This window comes from Balaenoptera borealis (assembly GCF_965194805.1).
Source record: "Balaenoptera borealis genome assembly, chromosome: 1".
Taxonomy (NCBI): domain Eukaryota; kingdom Metazoa; phylum Chordata; class Mammalia; order Artiodactyla; family Balaenopteridae; genus Balaenoptera; species Balaenoptera borealis.
In genome coordinates, this window is record NC_138860.1 from 191,996,252 (window position 1) to 192,020,499 (window position 24,248).

Genomic DNA, 24,248 nt, shown 5'->3' on the forward strand with positions numbered 1-24,248 from the left:
GAGGAGAAGGGGCAGGTCCCAGGCCCTCCTGGCCTGTAGCTACGTTTACCTCTGAGCCTGGTCAGCCCTGGAGCATTGTAATTATAAAGTGTTCTTTATAATAGAGGAATATATATAAAGGAATTTTCATCAGTCAATAAAAATCAGGCTGCGAAGGCGAACTGGGCAGACTCTCCCCGCCCAGTGGCAGCTGTCACTCACTCACTGACAAACAGTAGTCGCAGGCTTGCTGGGCCCAGGTGCTCCCCGCCAGGGCAGGCCCTGGACCTGTGAGGGGTCAGCCCCCCTCACCACTGGTCCACTGGGTCCTGGGGGGGTCCCTGGACCCACCCTTCGGAGCTGAGAGAAGGCTGCTCCTTTGATGTGCTCCACAGAGGGGCACAGGCTGTGCCCCCCACAAGCTGCGTGATGAAGGCCAGGGGTCAGGCTGCCGGGGCTCAGACCCCCACTCCACCCTTTGCTGATGGGCGACCTTGAGCAGGGACCTGCCCTCCCGAGCCTCAGTTTCCTTATCCGTAAATTGAGGAGGACACGAGAGCCTACAACATGTACCGGGGTGCTCGGTGGGGGGGCCTACCCACGCAGGGGCCCTGCAAGGGCACTGTCCACGCACCAACCAGACACCCTAGAATCCACGGAGCTGTGTCCAATTTGGAAACAAGCCCCAGACAAGAGAGGACTCTTGGTAAGACATCTGTTGCATCATGCCCGGCCCACAGCCCCACACCTGGGAGATGCAGCCCTGTCCCTGGGGGCTCCCCTCGCCTCCCCTGCAAGAACCTCGGGGCTGGGAGGGGGGACTACCCTGGGACCCCTCGGCGGCAGGGACTCGGGGCCCCTTTCAGGGCCCCCCAGGCTGAGCTCTGTGACCTCCAGGCACAGGGCTCCCCCGCTGCTTGAGGGGACCCCCACCTCGGGCCGCGAGCTGGGGCACTGACCCCCCAGGACCAGCCGCAGGGAGCGCCCCCCCCACGGAGCTCCACACAGGGCAAGCGTTTGCTGCAGATTCTCCCCGAGTACTCGGAGGTTCATCTCTACAATGAACACTGCTAGGACTCTTCCCTCGGCTTCAAGTACGTATAATTGCTTCTGGTGCCAGTAAAAGGTATTAATTCCACTTATGCATTCCATAAACTTTTAGGATAACGCAATTGATACCGCGATCATGTTGGGACACCTCCACTATTATTTTCCTACTTGCAAACCTCCGAGGGGCTGGAAAGTTTTCTCCCGAATCCATTAGCGTTGACTCAGCCACCTTCTACCCAGGAATCCCTCGTAGAGCCTTTGCGTTTCCCAGGCCCCCTCCCACGTGTTCCTGGGGCAGGGGTGGGACGGGAGGGCATTCACATCATGTGGGCCAGCTCGCTCTCAGGACAGACGGACGGACACACACCCCGTCGGATGTGGGGGCAGCTGGAGGTCATTCAGGGGGCTGTGTTCAGGCTGGGGGGCTGGCTGGAGGCCCCCAGGGACACGCTGTGCCCTCGCACCCGTGCGTACCCGCCCCGTCTCGCCTCACGGCAGCCTGCCCTGTGGGCCATCAGCAGTGTCACCCAGTCTGCCCGAGGCGCCCACAGATGCCCAGCTGGGCCAGGGCTCCGACCACACCAAGCCTGCCTGCTGACCTTGGAGCCCCTCCCCAAACTCCAGAACGTCAAGGACAGCCCCTTCCCTGGAGAGGCTCAGGCTGGGAGCAGGAAGGGGCCGGGCTGGGCTGGGCAGCCTCCAGACACCCTCACATCGGCTGTTCTTCCTCCCTGCTCCCTGGGACTCTTGTCGCCAGCTGTCCCCGCACTGCCAACCCACAGGGGCCCCCGGGATGGGAGTGGCCATTGGGCCCAGAGGCCAAGCCCGCCATGTCCCGGGCAGGGTGTGGAACAGGGACCCAGGCACCTGGCACTGCCATCCCTGTCCCGGCTCCACCCGCCCACCGGCCCAAAGAACATCAGTGCCCAAGGGTGCCGGGCCTTGCTCACAGCTGTGATCTCTCACGGCATCTGTCTCTCTCCAAAGCCCAGACGGCCCCGAAAGGAACAAGCCTCAGCCAGGACGCTCACAAGCAGCGAACGCTGGCGGGGCACTACAGAACCTCCTGTGACACAGCGACCCCGCCGGCCAAACTGCCATCTCCTCCCGCCCCTGCTCCTGGCCACTGTCTCAGGTCCCTCCTCTGGCTGCTCAGTTACCTGCTACCCACCTCCTCCTGACTCCTGTGGGAGGGGAGGGGCTGTCAGAACCCTGGGCAGCGACCAGGAGGGGCCTGCATGCCTGTGTGTGCAAGTACACGTGTACAGTGTCTGCACGTGGGCATGTCTGCACATGTGTCTGCATGTCTGCCTGTGTGTGCATGTCTGCACATGTGTTCGTGTTTGTGCATGCATGTACGAGCGTTGCATGCACGCATACGTGCACACACGCCTGTGAGCTGAGGGCTCCAGGCCCCTCTGCCCCCAAAGAATGCAGGCGTGAGAGCTGAAGTCAAGGGACACAGGTCAAGGCAGATGAAGCACCCGGGGCTGGGGGGACTCCCAGGAGGCCTTGGCCAAGCAGAAGCCAAAGACCCCATTAACAGCTGCAGTCGCTTGGGGGCTGGTGAGGGTGTTTTTCCTGAGCAGGAAGAGGAGAGAAGGCAGCAGTCAATTTGGAACTGCACTTGAGAAAAATACGAATTATCTATCAGTTACCAGCCTGCTGGCGTAGGGGGGCCGCACATGGCACGGCGCGGAGGCCCGGAGGGCAAGCCCGGGCGGCAAGTCTGGGCAGCGCCCGCACAGCCAGGCCCCCAGAGCTGCAAGCAGGCAGGATGCCCGGTGGTCCGCATCCTCACCATGAGCCGGCCGCCTGTCCCCCACCCCTCCCCGGGCAAGGCAGGGAGCCTGCAGGGGTGGGGTCTGCTCCCAGAGCCGAGGTGCCACGAATCTCATTATGGATGTGTGTCCCACCTCCACCCCCGCGTGGAGACGGGCTGGGGAGGGCGTCTGTGGGCACGAGCAGTGGCACCTTCCTCCTCAGCTCAGCTCCGCGAGCCCTCAGCGGGGGTGCAGGTGGAGATGCCCAGGCTGGGAGGGAGGTGTCCACTGCTCGGGCACGGGGGGAAGCGGGGCTGGGGCTTGGAGACACAGCTGCTCGGACAAATGAGCCTTCCCCTGCCCCCTGGTGTGGCCGCTGGGCTGCCTCCGTCCTGGACGACAGACCACCCCACGGGGCCACTTAGGGCCCGCACAACTGTGACCAAGCCATGAGCCCCTCCAGCCCTGAGGCCACACACCTGGCAGGGGGCGGTGGAGGCAACCGGGAGGGGGCAGCTCCCGTCCCTCCCTGAGGACCAGCTCAGACCATCCCAGGCGCTCAAAACCCCCCAGATGCTACAAACCCCATCAGCATCCTCAAACAATGCAGAGGAAGGGAGCCAGGAACCCCCCCCAAGCTGCCTGCCAGGACTCCTACGGGACCAGCAACTCAGGCCCTGATGACAGAACGTCAGTGAAGGAGGGACCGGGACCCTCCCCCTTAGAAGAGAGAGAAAGGGCTTAGGGAGCAAGTCAGACTGTGGAACAGGAGCAGTAGTGAGCCTCCTGTCACTAGAGATGTGCAAGTGGAGGGATGCCTCGAGGGCCAGACCTCAAAGCAGGGGTGTGGGGAGCAGGACCCCACCGGCAATAAAGAAGCCCCCGCAGGTGCAGCTTTGGCTAAACGACCTTGTCCAGGAGGACCAGGCTCCATGGCCGCCCACCCCCACCCCCACCCCCACCCCCGTCGTCCAAGGAAATAATGAAGATGCCTGTGCCGACCGCGCTAAGCCCATCCCGGTTAAGCCTTATCACCCCCACCAATGGAGCGATGGAGTGAGAATTCCCAGAGGAGGACATCTGGGCACCGACAGGAGCAGGTGCCCCTCTTGGCCCCCGGAAGCCCTGGAGTCAGTCTGAGCCTTGACTCAGCGATGGGTCAGCAGCTGGGGGAGCCCACGGCTCAAGCAAGAACCAGAGATAGCTGCAGGGGGCCGTCCAGGCTGCCTGCCGCTCTGCCTCACCTCTGGCCACCCCAGGAGTGTGGGAAAGCCACAGCCTGGCCAGCAGGGCAGTGGGGACAGTGGGAACCGGTTCTCAAAGCGCAGGACCTCAGTGTCACCAGTTTGGCACTCCCTCGGGGGCAGGAACCATCTACCCTGCATGGACTCCTTTGCTCCAGGGTCCTTTGCCAGGGGCCGGGAGTGAGCACGGAGCTGCTGTTCCCAGAGGAGGTGACGTGGCCCCATGGCCAGGACCGCCAGAGCCAGGCTCACTCTCCCCTCCTGGGGGCGGGCAGTAGACCTGGAGGGTCCTTGGGGCACCCTTTCCTGCCCAGTGACCTAGGCTCCGAGGCAAGCCGGCAGTGTATCCGGGGGTCTTGGTGCCCCTAACCCTTTACTCTGCCCTAGCAGGGACATCAAGCAGCGCCTTCCTCTCCCAGCCGCAGTGTGGACAGTGCAGTTCGGTGGTTGGGAGCACAGCCGCAGGAGCCAGCCACCAGGTCCCCACGCCAGTGCCCCCACTTAGCGCCTGCATAACTCGAGCAGGCGACTTCCCCTCCCCGTGCCTCGGCGTCCTGGACTCTAACACGGGACAACAGTAGACTCTGCCTCGTGGCTGCAGGCAGTTTCAAGGGTTTACACAACCTCAAAGAGCTTAGGGCAATAGCAAGTCACAGCTCTCGGGGAGCAGCCGTGGGTGTGTGGGATGTTATCAAGGTTGGCAAAATCTCGACCATCTCGACGGGGGGGTCAGATTGTTCCCAAGGGCACGGTGGCAGGACCTGGGGTCCGCGGCACCGTGGCTCCATCCCTGAGCCCCTGTCTCACACCCACGCTTGGAGATGACAACCCAGAGAGGGAGTGGGCAAAGCCGAAACCCGCCGACAACAGACACCTCTGGCCAGCCCTGCGCTGCCTGGAGGAGGTGGCCTCCGTGGGCCCCGGCGCCAGCCTCAGATGGCTCCAGGTGTCCGAGCTGTGAGCCTGCCGCCCACCCAGCGCAGGACTCAAGCCAGAGCCCCCACTGAGCTCAGGGATGCCGCCGGACAGTCCTCGTGAGAAGGGTCTGCCTCCGTCTTCGCCGGGGGGAGGGGCATGTCCATCTCCTCTGGGGCCCTGTGGGAGGCTGGCCCACTCTGGCCACGCGTCCGTCCGAGGTGTGGGCACGCCCAGACTGCCCGGCCCCGAGACCCGCCTCCGGCCCGACGCGCCTCCCGGCCAGGTGGGAACCCTGGGCAGACGCGGATGTGCACGGAGGCCATCCCTGGGTGCCAAGGATGCGGGCAGCCCCTCCCCACCGTGCGCCCCACACGTGACCACCAGAGCCGGGGCGCCACTCACCGTCCAGGTGGCCGACTTGGCTGTGCTCGACTGCTGGAAGGTCACCTCGAAGTGGTGGGGGCCGGGGTAGTCGGCGTTGGAGGGGATGGCAGGCGCGGGCGACATGGCGTCGAAGGTGGAGCTGGGCTGCGCGTAGGGCGAATGGCTGGGCACGCGAGCGGTGTGCTCCGGGGCGTAGGGGCTGCCGGCCGAGGCCGCGCGGCTGCCCAGCTGGTCCATGGTGCTGCTCAGCAGATGCAACTGGGACTGGCAGGAAGGGGAGGAGGCAAGGGGGAGACACACAGTCAGGCTGGAGAGTGGAAGCCATCCCGTCCGGGAGGTGTCCTGTTACAGGAGCCTTAAAGGGCCAGCAGCTCAGTCATCCCAAATATTTCTTCGGGGGGTGGGGGGGGTGGGGGGGGTGGGGGGGGCCGGGGGCCCACCCGACAGGTCACTACTTGTGTTGGGATAAACTGACATAGTCACCTCGCCCTCCCCTCTCCATCAGCCTCCCAGTGCCTGGGCTCCTGGGGCTCCACCGAGCACACCTGGAGGGGACCGGCCTGCGGGGGCGGCTCCCAGCCCCGACTGACACCCTGGCCGCCAGGCCGCACTCCCCAGGGGCAGCACCCGGCCCAGAGAGCCACGCCTCCTGCTGTCCCACCGTTACAGCTCAAGCTGGGGAGACCCCACCCCCGGGAGCAGGGCAGAGGGCGGCCCCAGCGCGCAGGGTGGGCACACCCCAGGCTCCGGTGCAGGGGCCGCCTGCCCAAGAGGCTTTGGGAGGCCAGGTGTGGCCCCTCGGTCCAGCCCTGTAGGTGGTGGGACAGAGTTGGGGGCTGAAGGACGGTGGCTGAGGCCACTTGCGAAGGGCCTCTGTACGATGACAGGCTGCCTTCATCCATCCGCATCTGAATGCCCCCCCAGTTCCCCCTGCTAGCAGGTCTGCCTGGTCCACACCCTCTGCCCACCCCAGGGCACTGGCAGCCTAGCCCACTCTGGGGCCACACACAGAAGGAACAGGAACTCTTAGCCTCATGGTGTGGGCGGGTCCCCTGGGTCACCCTCTGTGGGGTCCGGACCAGCAGCCCCTGCCCGGAGCTTAAGGGAGGCCCTAGCGAGGAAGGGAGGGGGCGGGCACCGGCCCACGCTTCAGCGTCTTGAGTCTAGGGCAGAGCAGGTCTCCCCTGGAGGGCTGGCAGGGGAGACCCACCCTCCCAGTCAGGAGGCTTCCAACAGGAGGCGGTTCGGAGGGTGACACAGTAGCTGACAGGGGCCAGACCTGCTCTAACCGCAAATGTTTAAACAGCTCCTTCTCTGTGCCAGCCAGGCTCGGAGGGAGGGCGCTACTGCCCCCGATTTGCAGATGAGGAGACTGAGGCTTGGAGTGGGGATGGTAACGCCGGGGTACCGTGAACTGGGGGGACTTGCATCTGGCGGGCAGAGGGCCTGGAGTCCCCCTAGCGGGGTGGGGGGGAGAGGCAGACCGGACAGCAGCGGAGGGGCCCCTTTGCTCTGCACCCCCTTCCGAGAAGCAAGCACTCTGTCCCCTCCTCCAGACTGAAAAACAAACGAGCTAATTCCTTGGATGGTGGGGAGAACGCCCGCCGTGGGGCGACCCCGGTGCTCAGCCCCCCCTGCACATCAAGAGGGTTGAGCTCCATAACCCAGAGCCCCCTGCAGCTCAGCACCCCGGAGGCACACCCGTGTCCACATCACCGAGCCCCCCGGGCCCCCTCCTGACCTGGGGAGGAAAAGCCTCTCCTGAGGTCTGCCCAGCCTGGAGGAAGCTCAGCACAGGTGATGACCGAGGGGGAGGGAGGTGACGGGTGATGGATGACAGGCGGCTGATTCTTACCAAAGCCACTGCCCCCCACCCCACCCCCAGCCCCATTCCTCCGCCCCACCGTGCCTCCCAGAGGCCAGGCAGGTGCTTCCCTCGGATGCTCCAGCCCTGACGGCCACCTGCCACCCAGTGCGGATCAGCCGCCAGGCCCGACCCCATGCCCTCCCCGTTGGGGACAGCCAGACTGGGCGACGCCGTCAGGGTGTTGGCACAAGGCCCTGGCCGAAACTGCCATCTGACAGATCCCTTGGGTGGGTCTCAGGCTTTTCTATTTGAACCTCCAGGGCCATTCCCCCCACCCTGTAAACCTGGGGCCCCAACACCAGTGGGATGGGGGACCCCTGCTGGGCAGACCCCACTTCCCCGCCCCACTAAGGCCACCTTCCCTGGTCGGCGGTCCCCCCAAAGGCCTTCCTAACTTCCTGTGCCTTCACCTGTAAGACGAAGGGGGCCCAGTGCCCACTGCCTTGCCTACCTTGCAGGTGGATAAACAAACTGCCGAGTCCGTGTGACGGAATGTTATTCCTCCACCATCAGAAAGAAACTCCTGATGCTACAACCCGGAGGAAATGCAAAAACACGCCACACGAAGGCGCCGACACGAAAGCTCACACGCCATACGGTTCCCGTTTACATGAAAGTCCAGGGATGGCAAACCCACAGGGACAGACGCAGATGGGGGGCGGCCAGGGCTGGGGTGGGGCTTCGGGGTGACAGCTAAGGTGCAGGGTTCCCTTCTGAGGCCATGAAAATGCTCTCAAATGGACGGTGGTGGTGGGTCCATGTACCTGTGAATTTTTTTAACTGGAGTATAGTTGATTTACAATGCTGTGTTAGTGTCTGCGGTACAGCAAAGTGATTCAGTTATACACACACATGGATATTCTTTTTCATATTCTTTTCCGTTATGGTTTATCACTGGATATTGAATATAGTTCCCTGTGCTATATAGTAGGACTTTGTTTTTTGTCCATCCTGTAAATAATAGTTTGCATCTGCTCATCCCAAACTCCCAATCCATCCCTACCCTGCACTCCCCACCTTGGCAACTCTAAGTCTGTTCTCTGAGTCTGTTTTGTGAATATGTTTTAAAAATACTGAATTGTATACTTTAAGTCGGTGAATTTTGTGGTATGCCAATTATAACTCAATAAAAACAACTGAGGGACCCGGCCAGTCCTCACCTCTCCTGGCCCGGGCCATTGTGGGCATGAGGAGAGCAACAGCCAACACCTCCAGAGGGCCCGGGTGGGGGCCCCACGTGCTCTCACACCCCCTTGCTCCAGGAGGGCACTGCTCTGCGTCCCCCAGGCTTACGCCTCCCCACTGGACTTCAGACCCGACAAGGACAGACCTTGTCCCACGGGTCATCAATGTACCCCCACGTGGGCACAGGAAACGTGGCCAGTGTGAACTAAGCTGCGCTGTGGACATAAGGGCACAGACTCCAAGGACTTAGTGCCAATGAAAAGAATAGAATAAAATATCTCTGGGCTTCCCTGGTGGCGCAGTGGTTGAGAATCTGCCTGCCAATGCAGGGGACATGGGTTCGAGCCCTGGTCCGGGAAGATCCCACATGCCGCGGAGCAGCTAGGCCCGTGAGCCACAACTACTGTGCCTGCGCGTCTGGAGCCTGTGCTCCACAACAAGAGAGGCTGCGATAGTGAGGGGCCCGCGCACTGCGATGAAGAGTGGCCCCCGCTTGCCGCAACTGGAGAAAGCCCTCGCACAGAAACGAAGACCCAACACAGCCATAAATAAATAAATAAATAAAATTAAAAAAAAAAAATCTCATTCACAATTTCATATTGATCACTTGCTGAAATGAGCATAGTTTGGGAAAAGCCAAATAAATCCTTGAATTATTTTCACTGTTTCTTTTCACCATTTTTAATGTGGCTACAAGAAAATGCAACGTTACACGTGTGGCTTGCATCCCATTTCTACTGGACGGCCGGCACAGGACAGGGTCCTCAATCAGTGGCCAGTGACGGACTCGCAACTGTAATTATTGTTATTGCTATTATTATTATTAATTATTAGCACATCCTTTGGGGTTGTAGTGCGTTTCTCATTACAGAGTAGTTACTCAGGAGGGTTGCTGAATGAGAGAGCAAGTGGGCACAGGGATGGAGGGATGGAGGGATGGATGGAGGGAGGGAGGGAGGGGGAGGGAGGAATGGATGGGGAGGGGGAGGGAGGGATGGATGGATGAATGAATGGATGGATGATGGATGGATGGGTGGATGAATGGATGGATGGATGGAGGGAGGGGGGAGGGATGGATAGATAGATGGATGGGACAGCAGGATGCCCCCCACCCCACTGTACAAATGCCCAGGAATGAGGACGGGATGTGAGCCTGCTTCTCCCACTTGCAGGAGGCTGAGAACCTGGTGGGTCCTGGGGGGAGGGGTCCCAGCCTGCCACCCCAACCCCCAGAGATCTCCTTTCTCTTCTAGGTGATGAGCACGACCCCTCTGAAGGGTCTTCCCTTTCGCTCCACCAAGGGCGGCAGGGAGCCTTCCGCATCCCTAACAAGGACAGCCCAGCCTGGGGTTTCATGTGTGTCCCCCAGGCTCCATCCCCAACAGGAGGGCAGCCCAGGCCAGCGGAGCAAACAGCCCCTGCCTCCCAGTTCGGGGGAAGCAACCGTGTTCAGATTTTAACTTGTCCACATTCTTTACAGATCTGAGGCGAGTGCCAGGGAATTAGTCATTGAACCAAAAGCAGCAGGGCTGATAGGATCTCCACGCCCAGCAGCCACAAAGCAAGAGGGAGCCTGGAGGCTTCCAGCGGGCCGGCCCGGCACAGGAGTCCTAATGAGATGTGGGACCGCTGCGTCCATCATCCAGCGAGGGTCCCATCTCCTCTCCTCTCGCTCCAGCCCTCCGAGGTGGCAGGCTCAGGGGCCTCCTGTGGTCTGGGGGCCTGGGAAGCCCCCCTTCTCCCCGGGAGCCTGATGACACTAGCCTGGTGCTGGGCAGATGCTTTCGGGGCAGACCGCCAGCGCTGCTCCTTCCCTCCGTCCTGCTTCCCCAGGGACACCCCTGCCCACACCCGGAGAGACAGCAGAGATGTTTGTCCCCCTGGTTTCCCTGAGGCTTTGAGCGCAGCTGGGAACCCGCAGATTAGGAAGCGTTGCATCCTCACCTTGAAAGGCCCTTCCTTCCCTACCCACAGGGAACTTTGCATTTCCTTCCCGGCCAGGCAGGGAGCTTTGCTGGGGCCACCCCCCACCCAGACCCAGCTGCTAAACAGGGGAGCCTGGACCCCAGGGGAGGCCAGCGTGGAGGCCAGTGTCGTGCCCAAGGCAGCTGCACTGAAGCCGGCAGGGGTAGGGGGTTCTCCAGAACCAGAGACCCCCCCGAAGCTGAGACGAGACCCACTTGGCAACAGGGAGGAACTCAGGCAAAACCAGGACGCTTTTGGTTTGTCTGGCTTTCGGTAAGAACTCCCAAGAGAGTGGGCTGATTGGGGCACGCCTGGCCCGCGGCGGCCCGCATGTGCCTACACGCGCGTGCAGGGCTGCTGGGCCCGAGCCAAGGAGGGCCGCAAGCGCGCGGGAGTCGGGAGCCTGCGGCTGGCCTCTCCCCAGCACCCCCTAAGCACCAGGCCTGCCTCTGAGCCTCAGAGGCCCCGACGCCCCGGCGCTGGGCTGCAGCTCTGGGAGGGGGTCTCGAGGCAGAGAGCACTTCCCTCTCAGATCTCAGTGCCTCCGGCGGAGCCGGACGATGCCCTGGGGGCCCCTCTCTCCAGCCCCTCCAAGACGGTCCATCCGTTTGCTCCACAAACGTGTTCTGATGCTCCCTGTCAACTTAGAGCAAGATGCTGGGCCGGGGGAGGGAGGTCAGACTGCCCCCCAGGTGCGGGCCGTCTGCAAACCCACACCGCGCACCTGGGCTTATGTCCCAGCCTCCGCAGGGCACCCAGGCTTGCTCCTGGGGTCAGCGTCTCTCAGGCAGGAATCCAGAGTGGCCTACTTTTGCTCCGTGTCGGGCAAGGGCGCACCCTGGGGCCCTCCAGGGGGGCCATGTGCACACGTGTGCTCACACACAGGGCCCAGAACACACGCGGAGATGGGGCACGGGGCTTAGACCTCCAGTTGTGGCCACCCATCTGCAGAGGGAGGCGGTTGAATGGGGAGGGGCTGAGGGGGTCCCGCCCCCTGAATGGACATCCCGCTGCCAAAGCCTCCGGAGTCCCAGGGAAAGGAGGAGGCTTCCCGAGGAGCTGCGGGGAGAGGTCCAAAGGGGGCTGCCCCGGGGTCGGGATCCCGGCCCAGTTCCCACCCACCCCCAGCCCCGCCACCATGTCCCCAGCCCCCAGCCTCAGGGGCCTCTTGCCCAGTCGCTGCAGATCTGCGGCGGGCCTTCCCGCACACAGGTTAGCCCCAGACCGGACGCTCAGAAACTGTGGGCTGAATGAACCAGACCCTGGAACTCCCAAGTAGACCCCCCGAATCACACAGGCCCACTGTACCCACTCCTGAGCTGGTGCACGCTGCGGCAAAAGGCAGCTCCAGCCCATGGCAGTCCTTCCAGGAGACCCTCGTGGGAGTGACCACACTGCACCAACCAGCACCCCGCCAGTGCCCAGGGGCCGGCCACCTCCCCGTGAGGGCAGGGAGGCGGCCCCCCTGCATCCTCCTCTGACCCCCACAGACTGCCGTCCCAACCAGCCTTCTCCAGGACCTGGGCTCTTCCCGCTCCACCAGGTCGACCCTTTCATTGTGAGCTGGATTTTGTGGGTTTATAAGTCTTCCATTTTATGTGATTATCTATTTAGAATTTGTAAACCATCTCAAATGATCTTGGGGGATGTACCTGGGAAATAAACCGTCTTTGACAGTTTGTGTCCCATTCCCTCCTAATCTCTAGCCTCCCTGCGTCCATGACCACCTTCAGCAAGGCTCCAGGATGCTAAGATTAGACAAGGACAGTACAGACGGGCTGTGACGTGCAGTCAGGGGACCCAGTACAGATTTACATTTAGGTACCACAAGTGCTCTCCGGAGTAAAACTTATTTTTTTTAGTGAACGTGGTAACAGAAAAACTTGTCAGTAAAATTTAAAACGACTCTGGTTATGTCCCCAAAGGCTCACGGTTTCAGGCTGCCTCACCCAGTGGAGGGGGCTCGAAGCTAGGCCAAGCGGGGGCAGCTGGGGAACGCGGAGCTCAAACACTGACTCAGGAAGCATCTGTCTGTCCCGGCCGCAAGGACACAAAGATTCGAAAGACAGGACTCGCTCGCCTTTGGGCAGTGATAAGAGCTCCCAGGAAGCCCCAGTTTCCAGCCTCCTTTCGACACTGCAGGTCCATACCACAGGGCCTTTGCTCGTGCTGGTCCCCCCACCCCCAATACTGTCTCTCCTACCTGTACCACCTCTCAAGGATCACCTCCTCCCTGAAGCCACCCAGGCTCTCTCCACCTGTTCTGGTGTTCGAGGACTTCCTCCGCTGCTTCTCTGGGTACAGTAACATGATGACGCACACCCATGTGGGTTCGCATCCGTGCCCACCTTTCACCAACGGCTTCTGTGAGGGCCCAGCAGTTAATACACTAAGAAGCTGAGAATGGCGCCCGACACACGGAATGCACAGACGTGTCTGCTGTTGTTCCTACCGGCTCCCTCTCCCCCTACCTGCCCCCAGGTGGGCATGGATGGCCACGGTCCTGGGAGCTACCACATGGATGGCTATCGCGGAAACATTGGTTCTGGCTCCTTCTTTTCTAAGCCATAGGAAGGCCAGCTCACTCATCCTGCATTCTTCTGCATTTCTGGCAGAAATGGAGGTTTCACGCTTTTAATGTTCTTTCAAGGTGTGGTCAGAAGACCATCACTCAGGGCACCCACCCAAGGCCCTGAGGGCCCATCTCGGAGAGGGCCCCCTGGGAGATTTGACCTTTTCTGGCAGCTTGGGCCCATCCCCCCCCACCCCCAGTGCTACTTAAGTTCAGCAGAGAATGATCCAGTAGGTCATAGCGCACCCTTCCCTCCACGCCCAGAAAGGATCAGGAGGGACTCAGCAAGGGACAGAAATAACAGGACAACTCGAAAGTGCAAAGGAGGCTGCCCGGCGGCGAGGGCAGGCTGGCAACCAGCGTAAACAGGGACCCAGGATGAGACACGTAATTACAGAATCCCCACCGTCCAGGGAGCAGGGTCAGGAGACAGAAACTTCTCCTCAGCACGGAAGCCCCGACCTCAGAGATGAGAGGCTCCTACTAAGCTAATTTCTCTCCATCAGAGTGTACAACCCATCCAGACACCTTCCTCCTATTCTAGCTCCTATTTCTGCATTAAGAGCCTGCTGAGTTTCCAGGACACCTGCAGCTCACACGGGCAGCTGTCCCGCAGTCCAGTCCATGGTGCCCAAAGTGTGCGCCACGGCACGACTGCAGACCTTATCAGAGCCTTGAGGACAGCCGGCGTGTGAGGCGAGTCTTGGAGAGCGAAGTGGCACGGAGCGCTTGCTAACCAGGAGCTCCTGTCCCCACAGGAGCCAAGCTAGCTGGCAGTGGGGGGTGAGGGGAGAGGACCTGCCTCTGGCTCTTTAAAATGGCCCCCCTTCTGGCAGAGGGCAGGCTGGAGGGGGACAGTCTGACAAAGAGCTGTCCCTTCCCCGTCAGGCAGGGATGAAGTCCCGCCCTGTGGGACAGCGCCCTGGTCCTGCCTCCAGGGAGTGCTGGGGTCCCCGCCCATCCCAGGGCACCCAGCCACCACTGGCCTGTCCCAGCCCTGCCTTTTCCCAGTGGTCTGGCTGCATGGCTTGGCCACTGCCTACTCTGTTCTCGAGAGGAGGCCGGGGGACCTGGAGACAGTGGCCGAGCAGCAGAACGCTTGCCAGCTGCGTCCCAGGGCGCCCGTGCTGCCGCTGGTTTGCCCGTGGGACTGGGTTGGGGCTGTATTTTTATTTTAATAGATGAAAGTTGGATCTTTTTTATCCCATAAAGGGTTGGGCCTTTTTATCCCTTTCTTATGAAAGGGTTGGAGAAGTTATTTTTTTGGTTTTTGCTTTTGCTTTTTTTTTGGTTGCGTTGGGTCCTTGTTGCCGCGTGCGGGCTTTCTCTAGTTGCAGCAAGCAGGGGCTGCTCTTCGTTGCGGTGCGCGGGCTTCTCATTGCGGTGGCTTCTCTTGTTGCAGAGCACCGGGCTCTAGGTGCGCGGGGTTCAGTAGTTGTGGCACACTGGCTCAGTAGTTGTGGCTCGCAGGCTCTAGAGCGCAGGCTCAGTAGCTGGGGTGCACGGGCTTAGTTGCTCCGTGGCATGTGGGATCTTCCCAGACCAGGGCTCGAACCCGTGTCCCCTGCATTGGCAAGCGGATTCTTAACCACTGCGCCACCAGGGAAGTCCCAGCCTGTGCGTTTTTAACAGAGGAGGGTCCTGTGAGCAGCAGCATTTAAGGTCCCACCAGACTGAAAGGAACTAAAGGATCAAGGTTTGTCTTTTTTAATTGGGGGGAGGGAGGCATCCCTTTTCCTCTGGCCGTAAGCCTCCAAAATAACTGTCCACGCCTTTGTGAAGCCACAGCAAATGCTCCACGGCCACCCTGGCTAAGCGCGTGCAGTATCTCACACCCTTGACCCTTAGCTCTTTCTAGAAGCTGAAGCAGGTCTCCCTCGCTACTCTGTGTGGAGCCAGCAAGCTGGCGGCAGCTGGGCTGGGCTCCCCGCTAAGGCTCCTCTCACTCTGTGACCTCAGCTAGGCTCACAGGGATCAGGCAGGGGACCCTCGAGACCCCAGAAGGGGAGGCCCGGCCGCCGAGCTGGCCCCATCGGTGTCCTCCACGCCTTCCCTGAGACTCCTGACAACGGGGAGTGAGGATGTTTCCCAAGAAAACCCCAAGAAGCCCAAATGCAGCTCCAAGCAAAATCTACCCGTGACCTTCCCAGATGTGCACCACCAGCCTGAGGCTTCGCAGTTCCTCCGAACTCCCTCCCTCCCTCCTTCCCTCCAAAGCTTGCTGGGTCCCAGCAGACATGCCCACACTGCCTACCCCTGCGCTGTCTGTTGTGCCCCACTCCCCCTGCGGCCTCAGCACCCACCCTGCATCTAGCGCTGCACCAGGGCCTGCAGAGCGCCCTCACAGCCCTGAGGGAACAGGCTCCAGGCTGCTCCCAAGGTCAGCCTCTGGGCACCGGCATTCAAGCTGCCCGAGGCCCAATGCAAGGCCTGGCTGTGTGGTCCAGCGGGGGACCTCTTTGCAAAAATTGGAAATCTGGTAAATACAGTAAGTCCCCTACATAACAAACGAGTTCCGTTCCAAGGGCGCGTTCGTAAGTCCAATTTGTTCGTTAAGTCCAACAAAGTTAGCCTAGGTACCCAACTAACACAATGGGCTATATAGCACTGTCCTGTAATAGGTTTATAATACTTTTCACACAAATAATACATAAAAAACAAACACAAGGGACTTCCCTGGTGGCACAGTGGATAAAACTCCACGCTCGATCCCTGGTCAGGGAACTAGATCCCACATGCATGCCGCAACTACGAGTTCACACGCCACAACTAAGGAGCTGGCGAGCCGCAACTAAGGAGCCTGCCTGCCACAACTAAGACCCGGTGCAACCAAATAAATTAATTAATTTTAAAAAATAAAAAGTTAAAAAAAAACAAACACAAAAAAATAAAGAAAACATTTTTAATCTTACAGTACAGTCCCTTGAAAAGTACAGTAGTACAGTACAACAGCTGGCATACAGGGGCTGGCGTCAAGTGAACAGGCAAGAAGAGCTACTAACTGGAGGAGAGAGAGGAGGTGGGGGATGGTAGAGCTGAAGGATGGTCAGCAATAGGAGACGGAGGGCAAGCTGCAATTTCACTCACGCCTGACGCTGATGGCACAGCTTCTGGTTCCTTGCTGGATTCAATTCCATCTACCCTCTTGAGAAAACGATCCAGTGATGTCTGGGTAGTAGCTCTTTTTTTTCTCATCCTAGATGACACGGTAGCACTGGATTGCATTCTGAACGGCTGCTGCAACCTTCACGTACTGTTCTACATTTGCATCCTGTGCCTCAAAACCTAACAGCGCCTCCTCAAATAGAGAAAATCCCCTTGCCATTTCCTGCGTCGTGAATCTCTTCGGTTCTTCAGTTACTTCTTCCTCTTGTCTCTCTTGGCACTTCTTAGCAGCACCAGCTACATCACTGCTGCTGTTACGCTTGCTTCCGGACACCCTGGGCTTGAAATAAAGATACTGTACTACTGTACGCTATTCAGTCCTGTACAGTAAAGTACACAAAAGCACAACCACTTGTAGAGGATGCACGCATGTGACAATGTACGCCAGACACATGAACTAACTTACGTGACTGGACGCAAGAACGCACGTTCACGTCTTTGAAAGTTCGCAGCTTGAAGGTTCCTATGTAAGGGGACTTGCTGTAGTGTTATCTGCATCTTCGTCACGGTACCAGTGTGGATCCAAATAGGAGGGGGTCTGGGTGCAAAGGTCACCAGGTGGAGCCCCCCTACCCCCCGCGCTCTGCCGGGCCCTCTGCCCTGTGGCCCCTCCCCATTCCCCTCCTGCTCAGCTGTCACCTCCTGCAGTGAGGCCCCCAGCCCATCACTCCCACTCCAGGTACAGCGCCTCCTAACCCAAGCTTCTACCCTGCGTGACCCAGTTCATCCTGTTCCCACGCTGGGGAAGGGTTAGGGTTAGGGTTAGAGTGGGGCAGACGTGCGTCTGTTTGTCACCACCGTCACCCCAGGTTTGAGGCCCTGGGGTCTGATCTCAGAGGCTCTACCTGCGGAGGGTCAGCCAGGTGCCCCCTCCTCTGGCGTTCTCTGTCTGCTCTGACCCCCAGTGTCCCCGTGCTCCCCGGAGGATACCAAAACCAGACTTTCAAAAAATAGAGAATGAAACTTCCAACTCCGTGATCTTCGCTGACAGGCGTGTCTGGGCTTGGGTGCAGCCTCGCCCAGAGGTAAGTCACTGACAGGCCGTCTGGGCTCCGGCTGGGAGATAACCCGTCCCACTCGGAGCGGGACCTCCATCCCGCTGGTATTTCCCACAGCATCTCCAGGAGTCTGTGATTAAACGGATGGAAATGCCAACAAGATTCGACTTGTGCCTGGGGGGAAAGGCTCCTTCTCCTTCTGAAAATATGCACACACGCTCTCTCCTCTCACGGGGCCTTGCCCAATCCCAGCCAGGGCCATGTGGAACTTTCCACACCTTGCGCTGGGCTGCCAGGGAGGCGTGTGTCTGCAGGACCTGCAGCCGGAGCCTCCGCCTGCAGGCGGCGCTGCTGAGACAGTGAGGGCGCAGCCTGGACCCCAGAGCCTCCACAGGGTCCCGCAGCGGGTCTGGGGTCTCAGGCTGCGCCCCTGCCCGGCTCTGCGGAGCTGCCCGGGAACAGGCAGGTGACCCATGGGACGCAGAGATTTTTTTTAACCACCAGGAAACGATCCCAGTCCACGCCCCGCCTCCCAGGGCGCTGAGAGCCTGGAAGGAAAGTGGGGAGCTTGGTGATCTGTCACAGGCCCAGCTCGAGGGGTACGGCAGGGGTATGGGCTCCCCTCTCCTCCCTGAGCACCACTGGGGGGCGGTCTGCCCTCTCACCCCCTGCCTGCACCCCCAGAGCCTGATCCACGTGTCCCCTGACATCCTTTCATCCATCCATCACTCTGTCCGTCTGTCTGTCCATCCTGCAGATGCTAAGCACGCCCCGCCGGCACCAGACACTGAGGACACCGAGGGGGCCGTCATGGGGCGGCGGCCCTCCTCAGTGGGGACGACCGTGACAAGTGCAATGGAGGCGCAGGGAGGGTGCTGCGGGATGGCACAGAGGGGAGGAGGGGGCAGCCCGCAGAACTGGGGGAGGGACCGCCTGGACTTACTCAGCGAGTCCTGAGGGCCGACCCCAGCCCCTCCCTCCAGCTCTGAAGCCAGGACCAGCTTCCCGGCAGGGGGTGCAGCTCGGCCCTTCAACACACATCTCCCGGGCACCCCCCAGGCCCTGGGAGGCAGCGGTGGGCACAGAGACGCAGCCCGTACCCTGCACCCTCCAGAGCTTAACTCCCATGAGGAGAGGACAGCAGAGAACCAGCGAGTGAGCGCGAGGGGCTTCAGAACAGGCTGGAGACAAAGGAAGAAGACAAAAGCGACCCAGTTGGGGGCGGCCAGGCCAGTGGGGCTTCTCGAGGCAGACGCCACTGGCGGCCCAGGTACTGGGGAGGTCTAGACCCAGATGTGTGAGAGGGGGAAGCCTTTGGGCCAGAGAGCCGCAGGGCCGAGGGCAGGGCACTGCTCAGAGGAGCAGAACCCTCCCTCCGGGGGCCCAAGGGGGACTGAACGCAGGAGGGACCCTCTAGCTCCGGAGTCGAGTGGGAGCTGCACGGGGCCAGCGCGATCCAGGTCAGGCTGACAGGCTCCTAATGAGCGGGATGCTGGGCGCCGCAGGAGGGGCCCAGGAACAGCTCCCAGGTGTTGGCCAAGTGAAAGGAGGACGGAAGGGTGGATTTTCCGCCAGCTGAGACGGGACAGTCACCCATGGGGGGCGGAGGGGGGTGTATGTACGTGGAAGTGGGGATGCCAGAGGGCTGGCGCTGCGGGGATAGACCTAGAACCTGGCAAAGGGGCAGGAGGCTGGGCCGGCGAGCCCGGCTGATGGGGTGACCCCTCTGTCCCCCTGAATCAGGCTCTGGCATCTCCTTCCGGAAAGGTCAGTCCCTCCCCCAGCCCCGAGAGCCTTGCACCCTCTCAGCACACGGTAGCTCCGTCCCCAGCCCAGGGCCCCCCTGCTCCCAGTTCAGCTCTGTCCTCTCCCAGCCACGGAACGTGACTGCCTCCTGCCCAGGTCCCCAGAGGCCCGTCCCTTTTCTGTCCTCTCCGCCTCCCACCTCTCAGCATCGTGCCGCCCCCTCCCCCCAGCTTCCCAGGCCGCCCCTCTCGTCTGCTTGGTGGCGTCTCTCCCTGTGCTCAGCTCCGATCTGGGAAGCCCGGAGCTCCTCTCCCTGCGTGGGGCCCCACCCCGCCCTGACTGTGAACCCTACCTGTGCCAGACTCCCCAGTGGTCACCTCCACCCACACCCTCCAGCACGCAGGACACCTGCCCCGAAGGGTCCAAGCCGCTGCTCCAGCCAGTGCGGCCCGGGCTCCGCACCGCCCTCCCGTCCGTGAGGCTCCAGAACCCTGGGCATTCCCCTCGGTCCTCTCCTGCCCTTATTCCAGAGGTCAAACAGCCTCCCTCGCCTGACCACTTCCCACCACCACCCCGATGCCTCCAGTCCCCTGGGCGGCCCTTGTTGGGCTCGACCTGCTTTGCCCTCAGCCCCACCGGACATCCCCTCCCTCCCTCCCGTGGCGTCAGGAACTCCACGTTCGCCTTCCATCCCACCTCCCACCGTCCTCCGTCCGTCCGCTGCTTGCATCTCACACACAGCACAGTCAAAGCAGAACGCTTACTTTTCACCCCAAATCCCACTTCTTCAGTTTCCCAGCTGAATAAGTGATCACTCCCTTCATCCAGTCACTTGGGTCCAAACCCCCAGCCCATCAGCAGATCCCGTCCGTCTGGAACCCCAGGGCTCTCAGCCCCTCCCCTGCTCCCACCCGGTCCAAGGTGCCTACATCCCTCTCCATCCCGGGCCTCCAGCTGGCTCCCAGCCTTGCCCTGCCCTCCTGTGGTCTGCTCTCAGCACTGCAGCCCAGGCAGCTTCTAGAACTCACGAGGGATCACGTCCTCCTCCTGTGTGCCCTCATATGCAGTAGCAAGCACTCAGCAAATACTTCTTAAAGCACTGATTGACTTTTCCCTCCTGGGGTCCTCCTGTCCGAGGCTGCCCCTCCTATAGGAGCTGTCCCGTCCGTAGGGACGGGTGGGACCCTGCTCCAGGTTGCACGTGAGATCCAAGCGCTGTGCCCTCCCGTGCTGCCCCAGCTCAGGGCACACACCTACGACGTCCCCCATGGGCCTGGCCCATGGGACGGTGGCATGGGGCCAGGCCCAGTCACCCGAGACCAAGCCTTCGATGACCCTGCAGCCCAGACGGACCTGGGCCCGTCAACAGAGGCAGGCATGGGGGAGCCAGTGCTGTCCAGCACTGCCCGTCTCATCTCTTGCGAGTCTAAACGGACACACGTGAAACAGGAGCCTGGGAGGCGGCTGGGTGGGGTCCCTGGACGCCCCCCCGAAAGAGGAGTGGACGGGGAAGGCTGGAGAGTCTGGGTGCTCTCTGCGCTCATCCCATCTGCGAAGGGGCCCATGGGGCGTGCCCTTGGCTCCCTCCTGCCCCGTGAGCTGCCGGTCTGTGTAGGTGGGAGAAGATGCTTGGACCAGCAGCAAGCCCACCCCGGCACCAGCTGAAGGACCCCAGTAAGTGGGCCACGGCAGGGGGTTGTCCAGCCCTGACCAGGGAGCTGTGGGCCGTCGGCACAGCACGGGCTACGGGGCTCAGAATGGTGGGTCCCTGGGAGCTTCCCTGGTGGTCCAGCGGTTAAGACTCTGTGCTTCCCCATGCAGGGGGCCCGGGTTCGATCCCTGGTCAGGGAACTAGATCCCACATGCCGCAACTAAAGGTCCCGGTGCAGCCAAATAAATAAATAAATATTTTTTTAAAAAAAGAAGTAAAGAAAAAAAAGAAAGGTGGGTCCCCCAGGAGACCCAGCCGGGGGTCCCGACAGCATCCTGCAGCTCCACGCCTCCTTCCCTGCCCAGTGGGCTCCCAATAACCACAGAGGCGACCGCATGACCTCAAGTTCAACCCTATTTGTTCATACCACTTCCCCTCTGCATGCAGTGGTAAGATCACAGATACTCTCCCTCTGGGACGGAAACGGAGACACTTTCACAAATCAGTACGACCCAGCCCAGCCCACCTGGCCCGGAAGGGGCTCCGGCAGCCTCTACCTACCATCAGAGCTGCTCTAGGCACTTGCTGACCAAACGAATGAACAGGCCACAGGCATCCTGGGTCTACAGGAAGCCGGGTGATGATGGGGTTGGCCATTGCCGGTCCCCAGGGCGGGGCGGCGGCAGCAGCAGGGTGGACGCCGGCGGCCCCCTGCTGCCCACAGCTCCTGCACGAAGGCGACGCTCCAAGGCCCAGAGCCGGGGGTCCCGTGCCTCCCATCACTGACCCCGACCCCTCCCTGAAAGGCGATGAGCTGCAGCCTCGGCTGACTTACACTGCGACACCCATTTCATTCGAGAGAAAAGATTATACCAGGGTTCTCCATGTCCGCGGGGCTTCTCAGCTGGCCGGGCAGGGACACTGGTCTCCAGGTCCCCTGGCCTCTGGCTCTGCCTTGGGTTCTGTGTGTGACTACAGACCCCCAGGCGGCAGGGAGACAGTCCCTCTCGGCTCACGCACCATCTTCATGGAGAGTCTGGGGGTACAAGGCTGCTCCCCGGGGAGCCCCGGGCCGCCGTATGAGCCCAGTGACAGGTGCTAGTGGGTAAATGAATCAGTAACAGAATAAGTGACAGAAGGGAGCCGTAAGGACTCTAGCTGTGGCCCGCACGGGGCTGCACCCTTTTCCAGGGCTGGGTTTCAGATAAAAAGCTCATGCCGTGGGTGGGAGAGGCCATGGAGCTTCCAGATGTGAGTGAACGGAGCCAGTGCCTGGGTCAGCCCGTGTAGACGGGCCGTACACCCCTCACCCCTCCTGGGTCCCACACATACGGCATCACTCTTCCCATGACCTTGCCTGGAGACACCCACCTGCAGGCACAAACACACGTACCTGTTCCAACACACAATGCGAACAGCAGCACACACACCCACTGTCACTCACACGCTCAGACACACGCACACAAACACACCTTTGGGCGCACACAGGGCCAAGAGACCGCAGCTCTTTGTGGCTCTGCGTTCATGGCTCCTGTCCTCTGCCCGCAGAGCTTGGGGACACCTGGACTCTGTCCAACTGTCCATCCCAACCCTCTGCCCACTGCTGGGTCTCCCTCAGGGCAGGTGGTACCCATGGCCCCCACACCATCCACCTCCCTGGCAGGAATAAGGTCCGGTGGGGAGCAGCTGAGCCCCACCTCAACCTGCTCAACTAGCAGCCTGGTGCCTGCTGGCCCCAGGGACTGGGAACACCTGGAAATGAGCCCAGGTTCCCGGGGCTCAGGCCACAGGGGCCAGGCACAAGCTGCGGTCCCTTCCTTCCCTCTGCCCGGCCCACTGCCATCGTGAGGGGCAACAGGACACCTCGAAGTCAGCTTTCTGCGAGCCCCTGACCTGCAGCTTGGCCGGCAGGAAACACTCCTGCCCCCGCAGCCAAATGAGCAGCTTCCCAGGAAAGGATGCTCTTGTCCTGGGAGCAGGTGGCGGCAGCCTAACAGGCAGCTAGAGCCCAGGGAGCAAAGACAACCCCCAGGGTACGCTGAGCGCCTGCGGCCGGGGGCAGGGCCGGGCAGGTGGGGCGGCCCACCCTGAGCCTCGGACAGCCCAAAGCCAGGGAGGGAGGGAAACCCGCACGTCTCCGGGGAGGGCCACCAGCTGACCAGACTCCCACCCACCCTCCTCCCCCTGGCTGTTGGTCCTGCCCAGCCAGTGGGCACTGCTCCCCAGAGCTTCTCCAGGATGGGCAGGCACCTGCCTCCGTGCCCGGGGCCGGCCCCAGCCCCTCGGCGCCTCCTGCCTGCCTCTGCTCACCCCGGATGGCGGCACCCCATCCAGCCAGGTGCCGAGCAGGGCGACAGACAAGAGGATGCCCTGTGACTCCTCCACCACGGCGAAAGCCCCACCAAGGCCCCCTGAGAAGGATGCACGAAGCGCACCTACCGAGGCGAAGTGCTGCACGGGGTCACTGACGTACAGCATGGTGGGCGCACGGGGGTCTGCACACGCCACGGAGCTGGCGTGCTGCGGGGCGAGGCATGGGGATGGGTGGCCGGGGAGCCCGGGGCAGGGGTGCAGCCGCCCGGCAGGGTGGACCCAGGCAGAGAGGCTCCGTGGCTAGGCGGGCAGAAGCACAGGACGCTCCAGAACATGTGGGCTGGCCGTGGGCACTTTGGCCCTCTCCATCTGCCTTGGTGCTGTCAACTAGCTGCATCTAACAACAAAACGGGCGGCCCACCCCTTTATTCCTCATGACTATTCATCAAAGTCCAGGGCAGGCCTCAGCTTGCCCACTGCTGGGTCGGACCGCACCAAGGCGGCGGCGCAGGGAGGGGGCGGCCGCGGTGCCGCGGGCCGCCTCCACAGTGAGGCTGCGCCTGGCTCCTTCTGAGATGCTGCCCACGGGAGGCCCTGGGGGCCACAGGCCTCCACCCCAGAGCATCAGGGGGCCAGCCCGGGCCCTCAAGAGCTCGGGAGGCAGAGCCAGGCCACCCCGCAGGGAACAGATGGTGCCTCCGGCCCTGCGCCCAGGGTGGAGCGAATCTCACTCCTGCCTGGGGAATGCGGTGGTCCTCCGGGGCTGCCCCAAAGGGCTGAGCAGAGATGAGACGCACTCGGGGAGACTTGCTGCCTGTGGGACCCCACAGGGAGCCTGGCAACGGATTGAGCAGCTGGGTGTGGCCCATGCAGCCCAGAGCCCGCGCCCCAGATGCTGCCCGGCCTGCCGCTGGCCGTGTCCCCACTGCTACCGAGCCCCGGAATGAGAGGGAGGTGGTCCAGAAGGAGGACTGCTGGGGCCCCGCCCATCGCAGTGCATGGACGGCACTGCCAGGGGCTCAGAGATGGGGGCCCGCCTCCCCGGCGGCTACACGGTGGTCACCACCACTCCCTTTCTGGAGGAACCATCCACTCTAACTTAACCGTCTTTGACACGAAGTTGGCAGAGGGGCCGGGATCATCCCTGGAAGATCAACCGGGCCCAGATCACGTGAAAGTGGATGTGAAGTTTCCAAGCCCCCAGAGCCCAGCTGCTTCCACCCCCCAAGGAGAGCTGAAAAACTCGCAAGGTGCTGAGAAGACGGCACGGAGACCCCGTCTCTCTCCCGGCCTGTTCTCGGCACATCCTGGGGAGCTGGGAGCAGTGGGGTTACGCAGAGGGAGGCCAGCCCGAGGAGCCCGCGACGTGTCCAGCCCCCCAGCTCCTCTGGCTGAGGGAAAGGGGGATCCCAGGCAGGGGACGTGCAGCCAGGTGCTGCCCCCAAGGG

The 24,248-nt window shown here is 61.6% G+C and overlaps 1 protein-coding gene across 5 annotated transcripts in view; it reads right to left on the bottom strand.

Moving 5' to 3' along the window:
* The window catches only part of TP73 (tumor protein p73), a 68,781-nt gene that overhangs the window by 14,405 nt on the left and 30,128 nt on the right, over nucleotides 1-24,248 (bottom strand). For all 5 annotated transcript variants that reach the window (XM_082403851.1, XM_082403853.1, XM_082403854.1 and 2 more), the window contains one exon: nucleotides 5,357-5,602. In XM_082403851.1, the coding sequence (XP_082259977.1) occupies nucleotides 5,357-5,602 (246 nt within the window). Of the gene's footprint in view, nucleotides 1-5,356; nucleotides 5,603-24,248 lie in introns of those variants that run through there.